General features: G+C 41.9%; 1 protein-coding gene and 1 long non-coding RNA gene across 18 annotated transcripts in view; one reads left to right on the top strand and one right to left on the bottom strand.

The window, feature by feature from the left end:
- Window positions 1-1,081: 1,081 nt before the first annotated feature.
- TMEM9B (TMEM9 domain family member B) lies at window positions 1,082-9,206 on the bottom strand. The gene is made up of 5 exons (XM_082195338.1): window positions 9,066-9,206; window positions 7,186-7,277; window positions 5,148-5,256; window positions 3,616-3,750; window positions 1,082-1,927 (listed from the first exon to the last, which is right to left on the bottom strand). Exons 1-5 carry the CDS (start codon window positions 9,147-9,149, stop codon window positions 1,772-1,774), a joined length of 576 nt encoding a protein of 191 aa, XP_082051464.1. The 5' UTR covers window positions 9,150-9,206; the 3' UTR covers window positions 1,082-1,771.
- The window catches only part of LOC309516688, a 57,752-nt gene continuing 49,496 nt past the window's right edge, over window positions 7,380-15,635 (top strand). For 6 of the 17 annotated variants that reach the window (XR_014212975.1, XR_014212976.1, XR_014212977.1 and 3 more), the window contains exons 1-3: window positions 9,432-9,912; window positions 10,585-10,665; window positions 13,127-13,237. This is a non-coding gene — a long non-coding RNA (uncharacterized lncRNA). Of the gene's footprint in view, window positions 8,439-8,465; window positions 8,787-9,431; window positions 10,159-10,584; window positions 10,666-13,126; window positions 13,238-15,635 lie in introns of those variants that run through there. The other 11 variants (XR_014212979.1, XR_014212980.1, XR_014212981.1 and 8 more) reach the window with 7 other exon arrangements.

Here is a 15,635-nt window from a genome sequence, read left to right as displayed (position 1 = left end):
TAGGGTTGCAATTCTATTGCCGCTTATCTGGGAGAAGGTCTCATTGAACTCAGCAAGACTTAATTCTGAGCAGACGTCTATAGAATTGCAACTGAATCTAGGTTATATTCCGCATAGACTCTTTGAAATCAATGGAATTAAGTCCAGTGACATCAATGGGTTTACTTACATTATTGACGAACATTGGCTATGCCCCTTAGTTGGCTATGTACTTAAATTACCACCACCAAGCCAAACCTTCAAGTCCTCACACTGACAAAGCAAACCAGGTTTAAACACACTACCTTAGGATGAAGGAATAATAACAGGCTTTGGTCAAATCAAGACTTGGGTACACACCCCACAAGTGTTGTAATTACAGCATGGCTTCAAATGCATTTTGAAATCTTTCCTTGTTCTCTTCAAATTAATGACCAATGAAGATGAATGCTCATAGCCAAAAAGAAAGAAAGCACAATGGTTTTGAAATGGTTGAGCACAGCTGTAGGGGGGGGGTACATGGCACTGCAATGGATTCATTTTTGTTCTTGCTGAAGGACAAGATGAGCATTCCCATGTTGCTGTGGGACATTAAAAGGATTTTCAGCGTCTAAAGCGAAAACACAGAAACACACAATAAAGAAGTTCAGCAACCTGTGTACGTTTGGGGCACAGGGGAAGTATATCAGTTATGGAAACTGTGGATACTATTTGCAGAGGTACAAAGCAGCCACAACTGCAATAAGCACACTAGCTTGGTGCAGGGGAGATTGCCTTTTCAAACATCAATATATTGCTTCTGGAAAACTGAAATATTCCCACAACAGAAATGCTGCTTGGACAGTAATTGTTCCAGAGGGCTCAGATGGCTAACAGCTGTCTGTTTGTTGCACTTGGGGGGAAAAAGTTGCCTGCAAATCCCCAAAAAACTTAAAACTAGCCAATTCCAGCCTTAAAACTATGAATGCCTTCAAATGCATTGACCTGATGACTGAAATACCCAGATGGATTCCACATGGTATTTCATTTTTAAATGCTTCACTTGACAAATTTTATGGAATCAAAATAATTTTTCCAAGTATAACTAACTCCCAGGACAAGAGAAGATTCTGAATAATTTATTCGCATTCCGTTATCCAGCTAATTTTTAAAGATTCTTATCATCCACCAACTATTAAGATTTAGATGAATAAATTTAGATATCACATTGTAGACACTTAGCAAGCAACCGAGGAGGTCCAACACTTCCTATTCTGTTCTACATTGTTTCATTTACACAGCACTTCAAGTCTCTAGAGTTCCCTGTCTTACAGTTGCAGAGGTGCAAGCAATAAAATGCATACAACCAGCCAGTTTTAGATGCAACAGCTATACTGAAAGACCCAGGTTTTTGATACACAGCATCAGACAGTTAGAAAAGAACAAATATACATATATAAAAGTTCAATGTGTAAAGTCACTTGTAGCAGAAATGTGGCACACCGTCTCATTTCTTCAAATAGATATTAGGGAAACTTGCATTTAAGAAACATAGTGAATCATCTCTCAATGTCAAAATTAGCACACAAATAATAAGCTTATGCTTTATTAGTAAAAGCAACTTAGTAGTGTACTAAGATTTTGGCTTGTTAAATATTTGAAGATATTCCTTCCCCTCATGTTTGTGCTTCCTTTGCTGCTAACGAGCAAAAATGGTCTTCCGATGAAGTGGAACACCAGGAAAACAATCTGGCACTTTACTTTCGTCCATTAATTTCCCTCCAACACGATTTGGTGATAATTACTCTACTTATTAACTGAGCACAACATGACGGTCAAACACAGATTTGCGCTGTTCTTGGACTTGGCGCTTCCAACGTTGCTGGGCATACTCCACTTTGTTCAGCATGTTGGCTCGGCTTCGGGAACGAGCCAGCACATCGTGAGCATTTGCAAAAGGCTGGTGATCCTGAAATTAAGGGAGATAAGTTTTCATTATTAAACTGTTATCGTTCACCATGCAGAAGTTGCAGCTGCAGAAGTTGGCAACCCCTTTTCTGCTGTGCATAAGATGAAGTGCATTCACTTTGCAAACACAATACTTTGGCGCCAAGCAATTAAAAATAGCAAAGTTAGGGTTGAGGGTTGAGGCTTGAGGATTCTGCGTGCTTGAGAATTTTCACTTGCACAATAGAACTTCCTCTATTTCTTCTCTCTCCCCCCACCCGCATGCCTCCTCTCCTAATCTGCTCTTCAGAGTTGAAGGGAAACCCCAGAAGAGGTTTATGGTGCACATGGGAAGATGGAAGGAAGGGGAAGTTTTGTTGCACAGCCAAAAGTCTTTGCACTAAGTCAAACAGAACTACTTCATTGGATACTGCCTTGAAAATCAACTAATACTTCCCTGAGACCACTAATAACCAGTAGATTGTATCCATGTTTTATTCATTGAAATTAATGTAATGAAATTAGGCATATCTAGCCAACGTTAATACAGCTAATGTTGGTTAAACCCAATATAAATTGTTTTCCAGTGCAAGATTATCAGGAGTAGTAAAAGGATCCTGTGTATTCTTCAGTTTGTAAGATAGCATTGAAATTTAAACTACCAACACACTTGCCACTCTGTCTAAGCAACTACACTACTAATCAGCAACACCTATTGTTCTGAAGCTGTTTAGAGTACTCACTCCAAGATGTCAAATAATACTGAGCACACATGTTTATATTCAATATCTTAAAAGAAAAGCAAAAATACAGCTGTTTAGGTGACAAAGTTGAACTACTATATTTATGTTAAGCATTCATGCCACCCTATTACACATACCACTGGATGAATGCCATTCATAAACATCAACATTCAATGCTAAACCTACTGTTTAGATTTGGGCACTAAGCTGTGTTTTAAAGATTAGCTTTAGAGAAGGGCAAGTATGTGGTATATACTAAGGATGAAATATCCACATTGTGAACTGTTTACCATGTTAACATGTCAAAACTGACTAGTACTTTTAGCAGCAATACTTCAAGGCCTTTAGGGGTTTTTTTAAACAGCATACACCAAATTGGAAATCTGACATCAGGTTTTAAGTGAAAAAGTCACACAAGCTGCCTAAAACAACACTTGCACAAGCCCAGGAATACATTTGAGCTGGTTAAAATATCCTATACCTGATGGAGCATGGGAAGGAGTATTTCAGGATCTTATACATACCCATCACCATGTGCATAACATGTGACATGGTCATATGTATAATACGCCTTACCACGCCTATTCACAATCAGGGAAATAGGATGCAGACAACTGAACAATAATTCCTCTGTGCTATGGAAGGTCAGTGAAGAACTGCCACTTAAAGCAGGACTTTTAAGTTTGGGGCCAAGCCTCTGAAACCATCTTCCATCTGGTATTCTTCGTACATCTTTCACTATCAACAAAGATACTCTTGTTTTCCATGGCATTTGCTGTCTGCTGATTAGTACCATTTCCAATGTAAGGGTTGTTGCCTATTTGCTATTTTAGTATTATATTTTTAAAACAATATTTCTGTTGTATTTTTACATCAGAATTTTGAACGATCAAAATTCAACCTGAAATTTTGCAACTAGGGACCTTGAACATATGGATTTTGAATATTATTTAAACAAATAACTTACCCCAACGTCGTCATCGCTTTGTATTAGCTGTGAATGTCCAAAGAGGCGTCTCTTCAGAATAGGTTCTATCAAGGTAAGATACACCATATACAGCAGGAGGAGACCCAAGATGGAGAGATATATGATGATTGTAACCTACATGGCATAAGACAATAGTTCAGTTATGCCATCTGAAAACACACTAATAGGGAGAATGTTGGCTGGCCAAGTGAAACAAACGGTCTATTACAGCATTGTAAACATTTAGGCATTCCATTCTCAGCAATGTATCCAAATGGACTTTTAAACCACTTAAGCATTTAGCACGAGTAAGTGAAACAAAGAGAAAATGCACCAAAGCTATCAAAGGGATTAAAGAGTAGGAAAATCAAAACTCAATTTCTTCAGATAATATGGATTCATTTTCTCAGAGAAACTTATCATGGCTAAACAGGTGCCCATTCCAATTGAGTCTTAAAAAAACAGGAAACAGCAGCAAAAATGGGTTGTAACAGAACCTCTGGATACAGCACAAAGTGAATTTGTGAGAGCAGAGATCAACAAGCGGGTGAGGGGCCTGGACTGCTCCAATGTAAAGCTTGTCACAAACTTGCTTTGAATGCCATCCATGAAAGCAGACTGTACATCAATAAACAAGGCCACTGTCAGCACAGCAGAGAAAGGTTAAGCTGGATGCACAAATTAAGCAATTCTGATGCTGTTACCACAGCCTTGCAAAAATATTAACAAAATATTAAGCAATTCAAGAACTGGACACAAAAATGAACAGGGTGGGCAGATTTACTGTATGTGAGCATTTAAACATGACTAACTCTTAGCACTTAATGTTACTTCCAATCATAACTTAAATAATTTATGGTACTGACACCAATAGACCAAATGCTATGCCTGTTAAGCATGCCTTGACTGGCAAAACATGTGCTATGGGGGCTAGACATTGTTGCTTGATAGAAAAACATCACAAATTGTTGACCGATAAACGGTCTAGGAAGCATGAGACTGGCTGCATTCACAAGTGATGCTAAACAATAGTTTAGCATTATGAAGACAAGCCGTAACACTCTTTGACCTCACATGTACCCCCTGTGCTCCTCTGGCATCGCTGTGAGGAGTTTGCAAGTTTCCGCTTCTATTTTAACTGCAGTTTATTGTGACAACTGAACCTGGACAAACTGTAGAAAGCCCTTAACTGTGGTTAGTAGAAAGAAACCAAATAGGAGAGCTGGCTTATTTACACTAAGCAAAGTACAGAATCAATATTATATAGGGCAAAAATGTTCTTCAAAATCTAGCTACCAACATTCCATTACTGTAGCTGCTGCATCACACACATAATACTCAAGAGTCATGATTTTAGTATATTTTTTGTCTCTGGAAGGATTTTTATGCAATTTATGTAGGTTCTACTATACAAACTTTTACTTTATAGGTTTGTCTAATCTAAAATGTGGATTTTGGCAAAAGTCTTAACCTAACAAATGAGCTTTAACTGGCTTGAGTTCTAAAAAAAAGTTAATCGAGAGGTATTTTACTTTAATAGTTTCAGAGCTTCTTTCCTCATATTTGCATTCACAACGTAAGCAATATGCCTCTACATCTGGTCCCGGAACTGGCATAGGCTCCACAACATGAAGACAATCACTGGGTGGAAAGGAAAAAGTGCTCAGAGTAAGTTTAGGTAAAATTATACATTGCAATAAACATCTTCTTCAGTGAGAACACATGCTGAATGTATCAAGAACTCACAATCTATTATTCATATTTTTGGAAGTTAGAAATAATTGACATTTAACCCAAATAATGATCTGCTTAAATATCTAATTTGGTGCAACAGAACTTAAGTCACTTAGGAAGAGGAAAACACATTAGAGTACAAATGCCAGCATGGGAGTATCTAAGAGAAGACCCTGAATCTCTAAATCCCTGTCTGACTTGCTAGGCTCTACTCCCGGATCTTCATCACCATCACGAGCCCTCAGTGGATATCAGCTGTGGTGCATGGAAGTGGTAACACCAGCTGGAGTGATTGTTAAATGTTCAGAGAAGAGATCCTTGCCTTGGCAACAATCCATCTGGTTCCCAAAATCACACATACCTCTTTACTCTACACACATCTCTTTACTCTAGCCATACTGAAAGGTATTCTGATGTTCAAAAAGAGCATGCAATAGCCTAGGAAGCAATTTGTACATCTTAGAAAAACCTTCTTTCCTTCTTTTGCAGGCAGGAACAATTGTCGAATTGAAGGCGGTGCAGAAGTGGAGTATTTTCAATAGGCAAGCGGTCACAGAAAGTTAGGTGCGATTGCTACAATTGTCATCTGCTTTCGCTCCTACTTCACATTGTCAAGAGTTCTCCCACCATGTGAAATACCATACACTCTTTTTATGGAACTACCATGCGTTCTTCCTGTACGATCTACTAAAAGCCTAATCCTATACAGACAAGACAGTATTGGTATGGAAACCTTTCTTCTCTGGTTTCAAGCACAGAATGAGGCTTACACTGTGAGGAACTGCACTGTACCATCCCTTTATCTTCATTAGAAGAGGGTTTAACTGTATATGCCAGAATGCACTTACTTTTCTCAATGAAAGTGAACATGTGCATGAAAAACCAAATTCACAAGTCCTTTGTATATGGCTGCTTTCATATACCTTCTGGACAACACTTACTTATCACAGCTAATTTATTAATTGTTCCACTCTGTTTGTATTGACTCCTGCATTGTTCAAATGACAAGGGCAAATGATCAAATTCATGATGGCCAACCTAAGGAGATTCAGTACATGGCAAAGGCATTAAATAAGTATGCTACTAGCCTCATAAAACCTTCCAAGCTAATGCCTATGACATCTAATCATTCTGGGTTGAGCCAGAAAGAAGATGAAACCATACTTCCTAAAGTTTGTAAATGAAACCATACTTCATCCAGTTGGATTACTTTGGTATCATCTAAGGAACATATAGTAGCTATTGCCAAAGGGCATGTTATACATTGGTGTAGCTAGTCATGAAGAAAAGCTTCCAGTCACTACACTAGTAGACGGGACCTGTGCCAGCAGTCACCAGCCTGACCCGGCCAGGTCACCATTCACTAATCTCTTTACGGGATGTTTTTTAGCAGTAGGGAGCAGCCTTGCTTTTGAAAGAGAGCAAAGCTTAGTTCCCATTTGCGGTGGCCGCCCACCATTTTTCAAGTTACCCAAAACGCAATGTCTGGATGTTACGATGAAATGTATTGATTTTCATGGATCCACAGTCCAGACTGAATGGGAGCAGAGCTCATCGTCTGTTCAAAAGTGTTCTTGCCTCTCCACTGTGTGTGGGACCATGGTGGAAGGCAGTGAGTAGTTTTGGTGTTGCTGCCACCCTCAGAGTGGTAGCAGTGGCCACCACAAGTAAGCCTGCGCCATGATTGGGTGGGGGTTATTCTGGATCTATTGTCTGCTCCATTCTAAGGGCCTCTATGCTGGCCCTGCTAACAGAAAAGCACCACAGTGTAGGTATTAGCATTCATTGAGAGGAAATACTGTTTTCCCCTCCAAGACAAAAGTGCCATATACTTACCAGTCTTTCTGTGAAACATTCTTACTGAAAATTTGGCCAGCATGGTCTTTGTAAGGAGGACAGATGCATTTACATCGGACATCTTCAGAATTCTGAAAAATAAACACAAGCTTAGAACTAAGGGATGTGCCATCAAGAACAAAACATAAAAACAATCAACAGGAGAAACATGTTTAAAACATAATACTTAAGAGTATAAATGACGTATAATGACAATAGTGCCTCTCTTTTTACAGCGTATTTATGATTTTTACCCTGTTGGAATTTATATATGTCTTCAAAGGCTTCAACCTACCTTCTAAAAAATGAATAACAGAAAGAAAACTTAACAAAAATTACACTTCTGATTAGATGTTTGGCTCTATAAATTGAACCATGCTTGATCAAGTTAATTTGACTAGAACTGTAAAAATGGGAACTAGATAGATTACCTCCTTTGGTAGTGTATTAATGCAAAGTCAACACACCTCAAGCTATGTACCTTGAAGCCTTTCAGCAGCTTTGAGAAACAAGGTAAATCTTGCTACACACTTTTTCCACTTTTAAACTCCAGCAATAAACCCAGGGATTCTGAAATCCCCCACTCCAACACAAAATATCTTCCATTTCCCACTGTTCCTCAAAGCCATCTAAGCAGGCAATCTTTTATAGAAGTTTATACACCACAACTCATCATGAAACACCCAAACACAACCAGTTGTGCTTGATATTTAAAAACAACTCCTACATTGGTCATGTGGTTCGGATGCCTATCATCTTCCAAAGCAACTACTCTATTCCCAACTTAAGAATGGAAAGCAAAATGCTGGTGTAAAGACGCTCTTGAGGCAAATCTTTAAAATGCAGTCTGCAAGCGTACAATTGGAGAATAGCCTTTACCAAAGGCGTCATGGACTTTGAACATGAACTCAGGAGGAAAGGGAGAAACAAGATGTCAAATCCTCACCGTGATCCTCACCCAGAAACCTATGGCCTCCACAGTCACTTACGGACACATTGCTAAGACTGTGTTCATGGAAGACAATTTTACTAGGCTATGAGTGATTGCCAAAGAAGAAGAAAAGAAGACATCTACAGATATCTAAATACACAAGATGACAACATGAACAAAGGATAGGAATGCAAGACAGCAGTCAGAATTAGAAGCATCATAAAAATCCATAGTAACTGCTGTTGGCCACAAACATGATGCTAAAGCTAAAGGTAGCCACTGAAACTCTCAACAAGCCCAAGTCAACATCAAATACTATTCAGTTAAGTGGAATGTATTTCGAAGTTGAACATGTTTGTAATTATAAGCTTAAGCAAAATGCCTCCCTTTGCTCTTCACGACATCTGAAATGAGAAAACGACAAACATTTCGGGGTGGGGTAAATCGGATAAACACATATGACATAGCAAAAACCTCCCTGTCCGAAAACCGATTCTTTCTGCTGTGCTTTGCAATCCTCCTACCTCGCCCTACCACTTTTTCTTTTTCTTTTTGAAGGAGAGCTCCTACATGCGTTCTGCTCAAGGGATATTTTAAGAGTGCTGCAGAAATATGTATTTTCAGAAATTAAAAGTCGTCGATAACGAGAAAGCAAGCGACAGCGACGGAGGTGAGATTGACAGCCCCGGCGTTGCGGGCGGTGGTGGTGGCGAGGAAGCGGGGGCGCCTTATTCCCTAAATGTATGGATATGACAAGCCCTGGCCTTTTGAACATAAGCTTTTTTTTTTTAACATAACCCTCCGGAAAGTGGGGCTTCCGCTGCCGCTCCCTCCTAGATGCAGAGATATTCCGGGGACTGGAGAGGAAGCGGGCGGACTCCGTGGAGGGAGAGGGAGCGCGAGCGCCACGGGAACGGACAGGGAGGGGTCGCGCGCGCGCGCCGCATACCTTTTCGCCGGCTACGTGCCCGGCGAGTGCGGCCAGAGCCAGGAGCGCGCACAGCGCCGCCCGCACTCCTCCCGGGGCCGCCATGCCCAACTCCCGCGCCGAGCCAACCCAGAGACCCTCCCCTTATCGCCGCCGAGGCGGGGCGCGAACTCCCAGCTCCGGAACCATCCCGACTTCCGCCTTCGACAGAGGCTCGGGCCCGTCCGCGCCTCGTCACTTGACGCCGAGGGGCCTTCCTTTTCGGGAAAGGGCCCTCCTCCCACCGCCCACTGCTCGAAGGGCGGTCTCGCGGCCTTACGGCGAAATCACGCGAGGGGAGAGAAGCGGCGGTGTGGCCCTCTTCGTCTCTCACTCGAGTTCAGTCGCCTGCTTTTTGCTAGTAGAGACGGAGGCGGCTCCCCTCAGCCCCCGCGGCAAGGCCTCCGTGGGGTTTCCTGAAGGAGCAGCGCTTCTCCTCTGGGAAACTGGACGTCAAAATTGAGACTCCAGACCTTAAATATTGAAAGTTAGCTCGATCGAAACCAAGAGGATTTGCCTTGGCGGGGGGAAGTGTTTTAAGATGAGAGCGTTCATGTGAAATGCTTTTTTTATTTCTCTTTCCGAAATCTTACTTTTGGGGCGTAGTTTCCTCCCGCCGCGCTCCCCCAAATCCATTTTGCCACTTCTTTACCTCCCTCCATTCATTTTCCTGATGCTGCTGCCACGAGTCAGAATCGAGGCCACAGAGGTGGAGACATGAATTAATATTGCTTCATTGTCTGTTTCTGGTCTGGCTTTTGTTTCAACAGCTGTTCGCCGGGTGGACGTTGGAGAGCAAAAGCGTTTCTTAACATGAAATGCGTTCATGGTAAAAGCTTATGAAGAGGCATGTCACATAATACTCCAACTTGATTGTGCCTGCAATTTTGTGAACGCTTACAGTAGGGGGATTTCCAAAGCAGCTCAAGCTATACTAGACTGTTGCAGCCCTTTTTAAGTTACTCATTTTGAGGGAAATCCTCATTGCATATGGCTGAACAACCTTTATTTGGTTGTTCCAATACTACAAAGTTCCTGCCATTTAGTAGCTCTGTAGAAGAAGGAATTTCAGCAGGTATGCCACATAACAATGTTGCATTTTCTAAACAGCTACTAAAGGTAGAGTTTTTTGCATCTGTCTGTCCCTCCTAGTACACCCTCAGGGGCAGGCTTTGGTCTTTCAAGTGGTACCCTGTGTGAGCCCAAAATTTGGCACCCCGACCTCTTGCCTTCCTTTCTGCTCAATTTGCTATATCATGGTTGCGATACATTGCACTCTGTTCAATGCCCAGTGCAGAGGAACTGGTTGTGCTGCCTCTGAGACCCTAATGAATAGATATGGCACAAAACCCTGCCCCCACTATCTTGCAGTGTGTTCATATTACTGCCTTAAAGTGCAGCAAAGTTATTTTTTTCTGTGTGTTTTCCCCACCCCAACCAGCTGTTCACATCAGCAGAGCTTCATAGTGTCAGATTAATTTCTGTTTGTGTTCTTGCTCAGGAGAGTGTATTTACGTCATGTGTGCTTGATGCATACTTGTAGCATTGCCTTCCAGCACAATCCTAAACATGTCTACTCAGAGTAAGTGTCACTGAGCATAAGGCTGTATACCACAACTTGGTACAGCAACATCTTTATCTCTCTTTGAATTTCTAGCATAATAATGTAATCTGTGTCATTTAATAGCTAGTTTTCAGTACAGGAACAATGAAGATTGCTTTATCTGGATGTCTCAGACCACTCTTGAGCTTAAAGTGCCTTTAAATCTTTGTGCTTGTCAAATAATCACTAAGCAGTATGTGATAAGTATATTATAGCCTGTAGATTTCTCTGAGTATGATTCATTACCTGCTAATAAATATGTGCCCAGATTAAAGGAGACAGAGGGAAGGTTGCACACCCCCTGATTTTTAATCAATCTCATTATAGCCATTTCCTGCAACTGCAAATTAGTACTTTGATGCCAGTTTCACCAACCCACTCTCCCGATCTGTTCAACCACCTGCCCGCTTTTGGTCTTTACTGGGAAGAACATTGCCTTTGTCTAAATATTCATGCCAAGGAACTGAAAAAGAACAAGTATTTTTTTTTCCTTATGTATTTGCCATCTCAAAAGCAAGTGACACCTCTGCAGAAAATATAATTAAAAACAACCCTGCTTTCATGTGGATATTCTTAGTTGTGGTTAAATCCAGTGGAAACAGTGTTTTATTTTAGTAGGGAGGCAAGCCTTATTTATAACGTGTGTGAAAACAAATTAACCACACATGAAAAACTGCTACAGAAAATACATCTTCTTTCATGTAGTTTCACATCATTTGAATTTATTAATTTGCTGACCCTCAGTTCAGTTAGAGAGCAGCTAGCCAGTTTGCTGCAATTCTTGCCACAAACTTTTTACCTCAGAGTCATGAATGGTTGTGATGGTCTGATAATGGCTCACCTCACTGGAGACCATGATTCACCAAGAAGAGTGGGAAACCACAAAGTTTGTGAGGCATTTCCATGCTGATTCCATTTTGGTCAGGTGTTGTGTCCCTCATTGTGATGGGGGATTGTCTTAGTAAGACAGGCGATAGAACCCACTCCATTTCCACTCCCTTTCCAAACAAATGTATTGCAGCTGTGTTGTCCATATGGATTGCCTGAACAAATGGGACAACTCTTTATATCTTGTAAATATGTATCTTCCTTAAGACGAACCCCCACCCTAGCATAGGGGTCCTTATATAGGCTTATACTAGCTCTGTCCAGTATTGTGCAGAGATACCGTACATTTTTTAAGCGCTATAACCTATTTTACTTCCACATGTTTGTGAGTGGTTTGTACATTAATTAAACTTGGGAAATTGAGGTCTGTCACCTTTGTAGGGCAGGCTCACTGTATCAAAAGTCTAAGACTCCCATTTAGAATAGTAGACTCAATCTGAGTATATGAGTTGTATAGAAATTAGTTTACAATAAGGAACATTTCAATTGCTGTGTAGCTAACTTCTTGACTTGTTAGTAAGTGAAGGTCTCATTTTTAATGGTGTCCAGAAGTTAGCATTGCAGTGTATAGTTTCAAATTATTTTGTTGCTGTTATCAACTTGTGTACATGATTCATGTACATAGTCTAACATTAGAGTTTCCTTGCCTTTGGCAAAAACAAACAAACCATGCTGAATTTCCAAGTGGAAGTGAAGCTATGTTTTCAGCAGACTAGAACAGCAATTTCATCCTTCACTGCAGAATATACTGTTTCTATCCACTGCTGCTTGCTTCTTCTTCATAAGTTATGTCACATTGACCCTAAAGGTCGGAAGCCAAAGCTTTTCTCCTTGATATTTTGGAATCCTTTGCAAAAGTGCATTCTTAAGTAATTCAAATGTTAGCGGCCCTTTGACCACAGAAGCCTCCTGCTCAACATTTATTCATCAATGTACGACCCTGGTTATAGTTAATCACAGCCTTGGTTTACTTCCCATGAATTGGGATATTATAACCTACCTGCCAGTCTGCAGTACTAAACGAATCTGGAAGTAAGTCCAACTGAAGTCAGTGGGACTTACTTCAGAGTTAACATGCTTAGAATTGGGAATGGTTAAGGACGCGGGTGGCGCTGTGGTCTAAACCACAGAGCCTAGGGATTGCTGATCAGAAGGCTGGCGGTTTGAATCCCCACGACGGGGTGAGCTCCCGTTGTTCGCTCCCTGCTCCTGCCAACCTAGCAGTTTGAAAGCATGTCAAATTGCAAGTAGATAAATAGGTACAGCTCTGCGAGAAGGTAAACGGCATTTCCGTGCGCTGTTCTGGTTCTCCAGAAGCGGCTTTGTCATGCTGGCCACATGACGCGGAAGCTGTCTGTGGACAAACACTGGCTCCCTCGGCCAGTAAAGCAAGATGAGCACCGCAACCCTAGAATCGTCTATGACTGGACTTAACGGTCAGGGGTCCCTTTAGCTTTTAAGGACAGAAAACAGTTTGCAGTCTTGAGCAGCTATAGACATTAATAATGGAATCTAATTTATGCTTCTATTCTTTTTAACTGCTTTTTCTCAGGCTGAAGAGGAAAATGAGCACCACTTGTCAGATTGTCAAATTTGGTTCTGCTATAGTTTGCTTTTGGGAAGTTGACCTGAAGAGGTCGCTAGATATACATCCAAGAAACAGGTAAAGAAACCAAAATCAAAGTATTTTTAGCATGTGTTAATTGTCTTATTAATGCTGGGGTGTTCAAGTAATCAAGAACTCTCTTCAGCATGTAATTATTCCTGACTGTACTTTTCTGCATTTTGTTTTCCTTTGACCTCACATTATACCATTTCTGTCTCCCTCCCCCCCAAAAAAAAACCCACACTCATTTGAACATGCAACTGGGATAACAACATCAGGATAACATTTCATGTGTTTGAGTAAATGGGTTGTAGTTCACAACAAGTTGAGCCATAATAGACATGTTAGTCTTTAAGGTTGCTATTTTTGCTGCAAAAGGTATTCCTCTGGAAATTGTCAAAGTCAAACTGATTGTACTCTTTTGCACCAAGTATTGCATTAGGTCTTCGGGAGATTATTTTTTTAAAAAACAACAATGCAACATCAACAACTGTAATAGACCGTAATCAACTGGATGCTTTTTGAAGTTTAACCAGCATCAAAGGCATATGAGCACCAAGGCCCTATTTTACCTCCATGTTCCTGATGGCGCACCAAAAACTGACTGTCCCCAAACAGCTTTCACTGTATTGATTTTATGCCATCAGGCTCACAAGGTTTTCCAGAGTATGATGACAGCATAGCAGATGCCCTACTTGCTCTGTGTTTCCATGACAACTGTTAGAAAAACAGCTCTTGTCCCCACTACCAGTGTCTTTATTACATCTCACAGCTGTACTCCGAGTGAGACTTTCATCTCCTGAAGGTGTTTCGTCTTCCAATTAATCACCAATGTTTTGTTGAAATGAAACACAATTGAAATGTCTATGGCTTTAAGTAACACAGTTGCAAAAAGCAGCACAGTGTATATGTCTAGAAGGCACACAGTATGACTAGGTCAGGACTAGCAGTACAAACACATTTAAGGGGAATGTAGATTGCTTCCTAAATCTGTGTTTTGAATGTTTCATTTATATGACAAAGAGGGGTCTGGAAACAGATAATAAAGTACTAGCATTACATTGGCATGAGCAAACTGAATAGAGGGGAGGCTGCCCGGGAACATCCGGATTCCGATTTTGTTCAGGTTGAAACCACTGCATGGCAGGAGGAGGGCGCCATGTGTTCGACTATGCACCCTGGCTCCTCATGATGTTGCACGTGTGACGTCACCCCCCCCCCAAATCATTTTCAGATTTCAGATGGTGCCTCTGCGTCACCCCATTAACTAGTTTGCTGCCCTCAAGTGTACTGGGGAACACTGTCCTATTGCCAGGGTTGAAATAAGATTTAACTGCCAGTTTAGGCAGCTTCTATACATGGAATGTGTATGTCGTGTGTGTGTGCTATAATAGTGTCCTTTGCCTCAGGCAAGAAAAAGTCTTAAGCCAGCCCTGTGAATGACTGCTTAAAAGTTCTTAAATTGACAGTGGCCAATTAATTAACTACAGATCCTGAAGTTTTGGATCCCCCCAAAACCAGTGCCAAAGTTTTGAAGTAGTTTTGTACCCCCCCAACTGAGTAATTGATACATCAGAGTGGGCCAGTTCGTAGTTAACACTCAGAAATCCAACGTTGTCTGATTCACTTCAAACTGGTGCCCAAGTTTTGTAGTTGTTTCGTAGGGTTTTGTAATGAGAACTGTGCATTTTGTAGCACCTCCCAAACTGAGTACTGTATTTTTCGCTCCATAGGGTGCACCAGACCATAGGGCACACCTAGTTTTAGGGGGGGGATAAAGAAAAAAAATTATCCCCCCCCCAGCCCCAAAGAGCAAAGAAGCCAAGACAGCCAGCAGGATCCATCCCGCTGGCTGTCTTGGCTTCCTCTTTAGCCACGCACAACCTCTCCAGCTGGGAGAGGCTGCTCGCGGCTTTGGCAGAAGCCAAGACAGCGAGCGGGATGGATCCCACTTGCTGTCTTGGCTTCGTTTTTAGCAACGGGGCTGGGGCGGGGGAAGCCCGAACTTCCCCCAACCCCAGCCCCCAGAACAGGTCCGGGAGCGGCAGCAAGGTTGTGCGCAGCCTTGCCGCCGCTCCTGGAGCTTGCGGGGCTGGGGGAGCGCTCCAAAGGTTTGCGGATAGCTGCCTGAAACCCAGGGAGCGCAGCGGGAGTTGGCACTGCACTCCCCGGGCTTCGGGCTGCAGGCTGCTATCCGCAAGCCTTCGGAGCCCGCGGGCACTCCTGCCGCGCTCCGAAGGCTTGTGGATAGCTTCCTGAAGCCTGGAGAGCCTGCATTCGCTCCATAGGACGCACACACATTTCCCCTTCATTTTTGGAGGGGGAAAAGTGCGTCCTATAGAGCAAAAAATACGGTAATTGATAGTCAAACTGTGGCTCATAGGTATCACGCAGAAATCCAACATGGTGGGATGTACAAAACATCCAAATTTTTGAAGTCCTTTTGTAGGGTTTT

Source organism: Podarcis vaucheri, assembly GCF_965113315.1.
Source record: "Podarcis vaucheri genome assembly, chromosome: 1".
Taxonomy (NCBI): Eukaryota; Metazoa; Chordata; class Lepidosauria; order Squamata; family Lacertidae; genus Podarcis; species Podarcis vaucheri.
Note: the sequence above shows the minus strand (reverse complement) of the source record. Positions and strands in the feature narration are given on the sequence as shown.

Excerpts from the sequence above, each read along its gene's own strand:
- TMEM9B (XM_082195338.1), bottom strand. The coding sequence starts at position 9,149 with ATGGCGGCCCCGGGAGGAGTGCGGGCGGCGCTGTGCGCGCTCCTGGCT. Across the intron at positions 7,278-9,065 it reads GGCACGTAGCCGGCGAAAAG|AATTCTGAAGATGTCCGATG; the intron begins GTATGCGGCGCG and ends TTTATTTTTCAG. Across the intron at positions 3,751-5,147 it reads GAAGCTCTGAAACTATTAAA|GTTACAATCATCATATATCT; the intron begins GTAAAATACCTC and ends TATGCCATGTAG.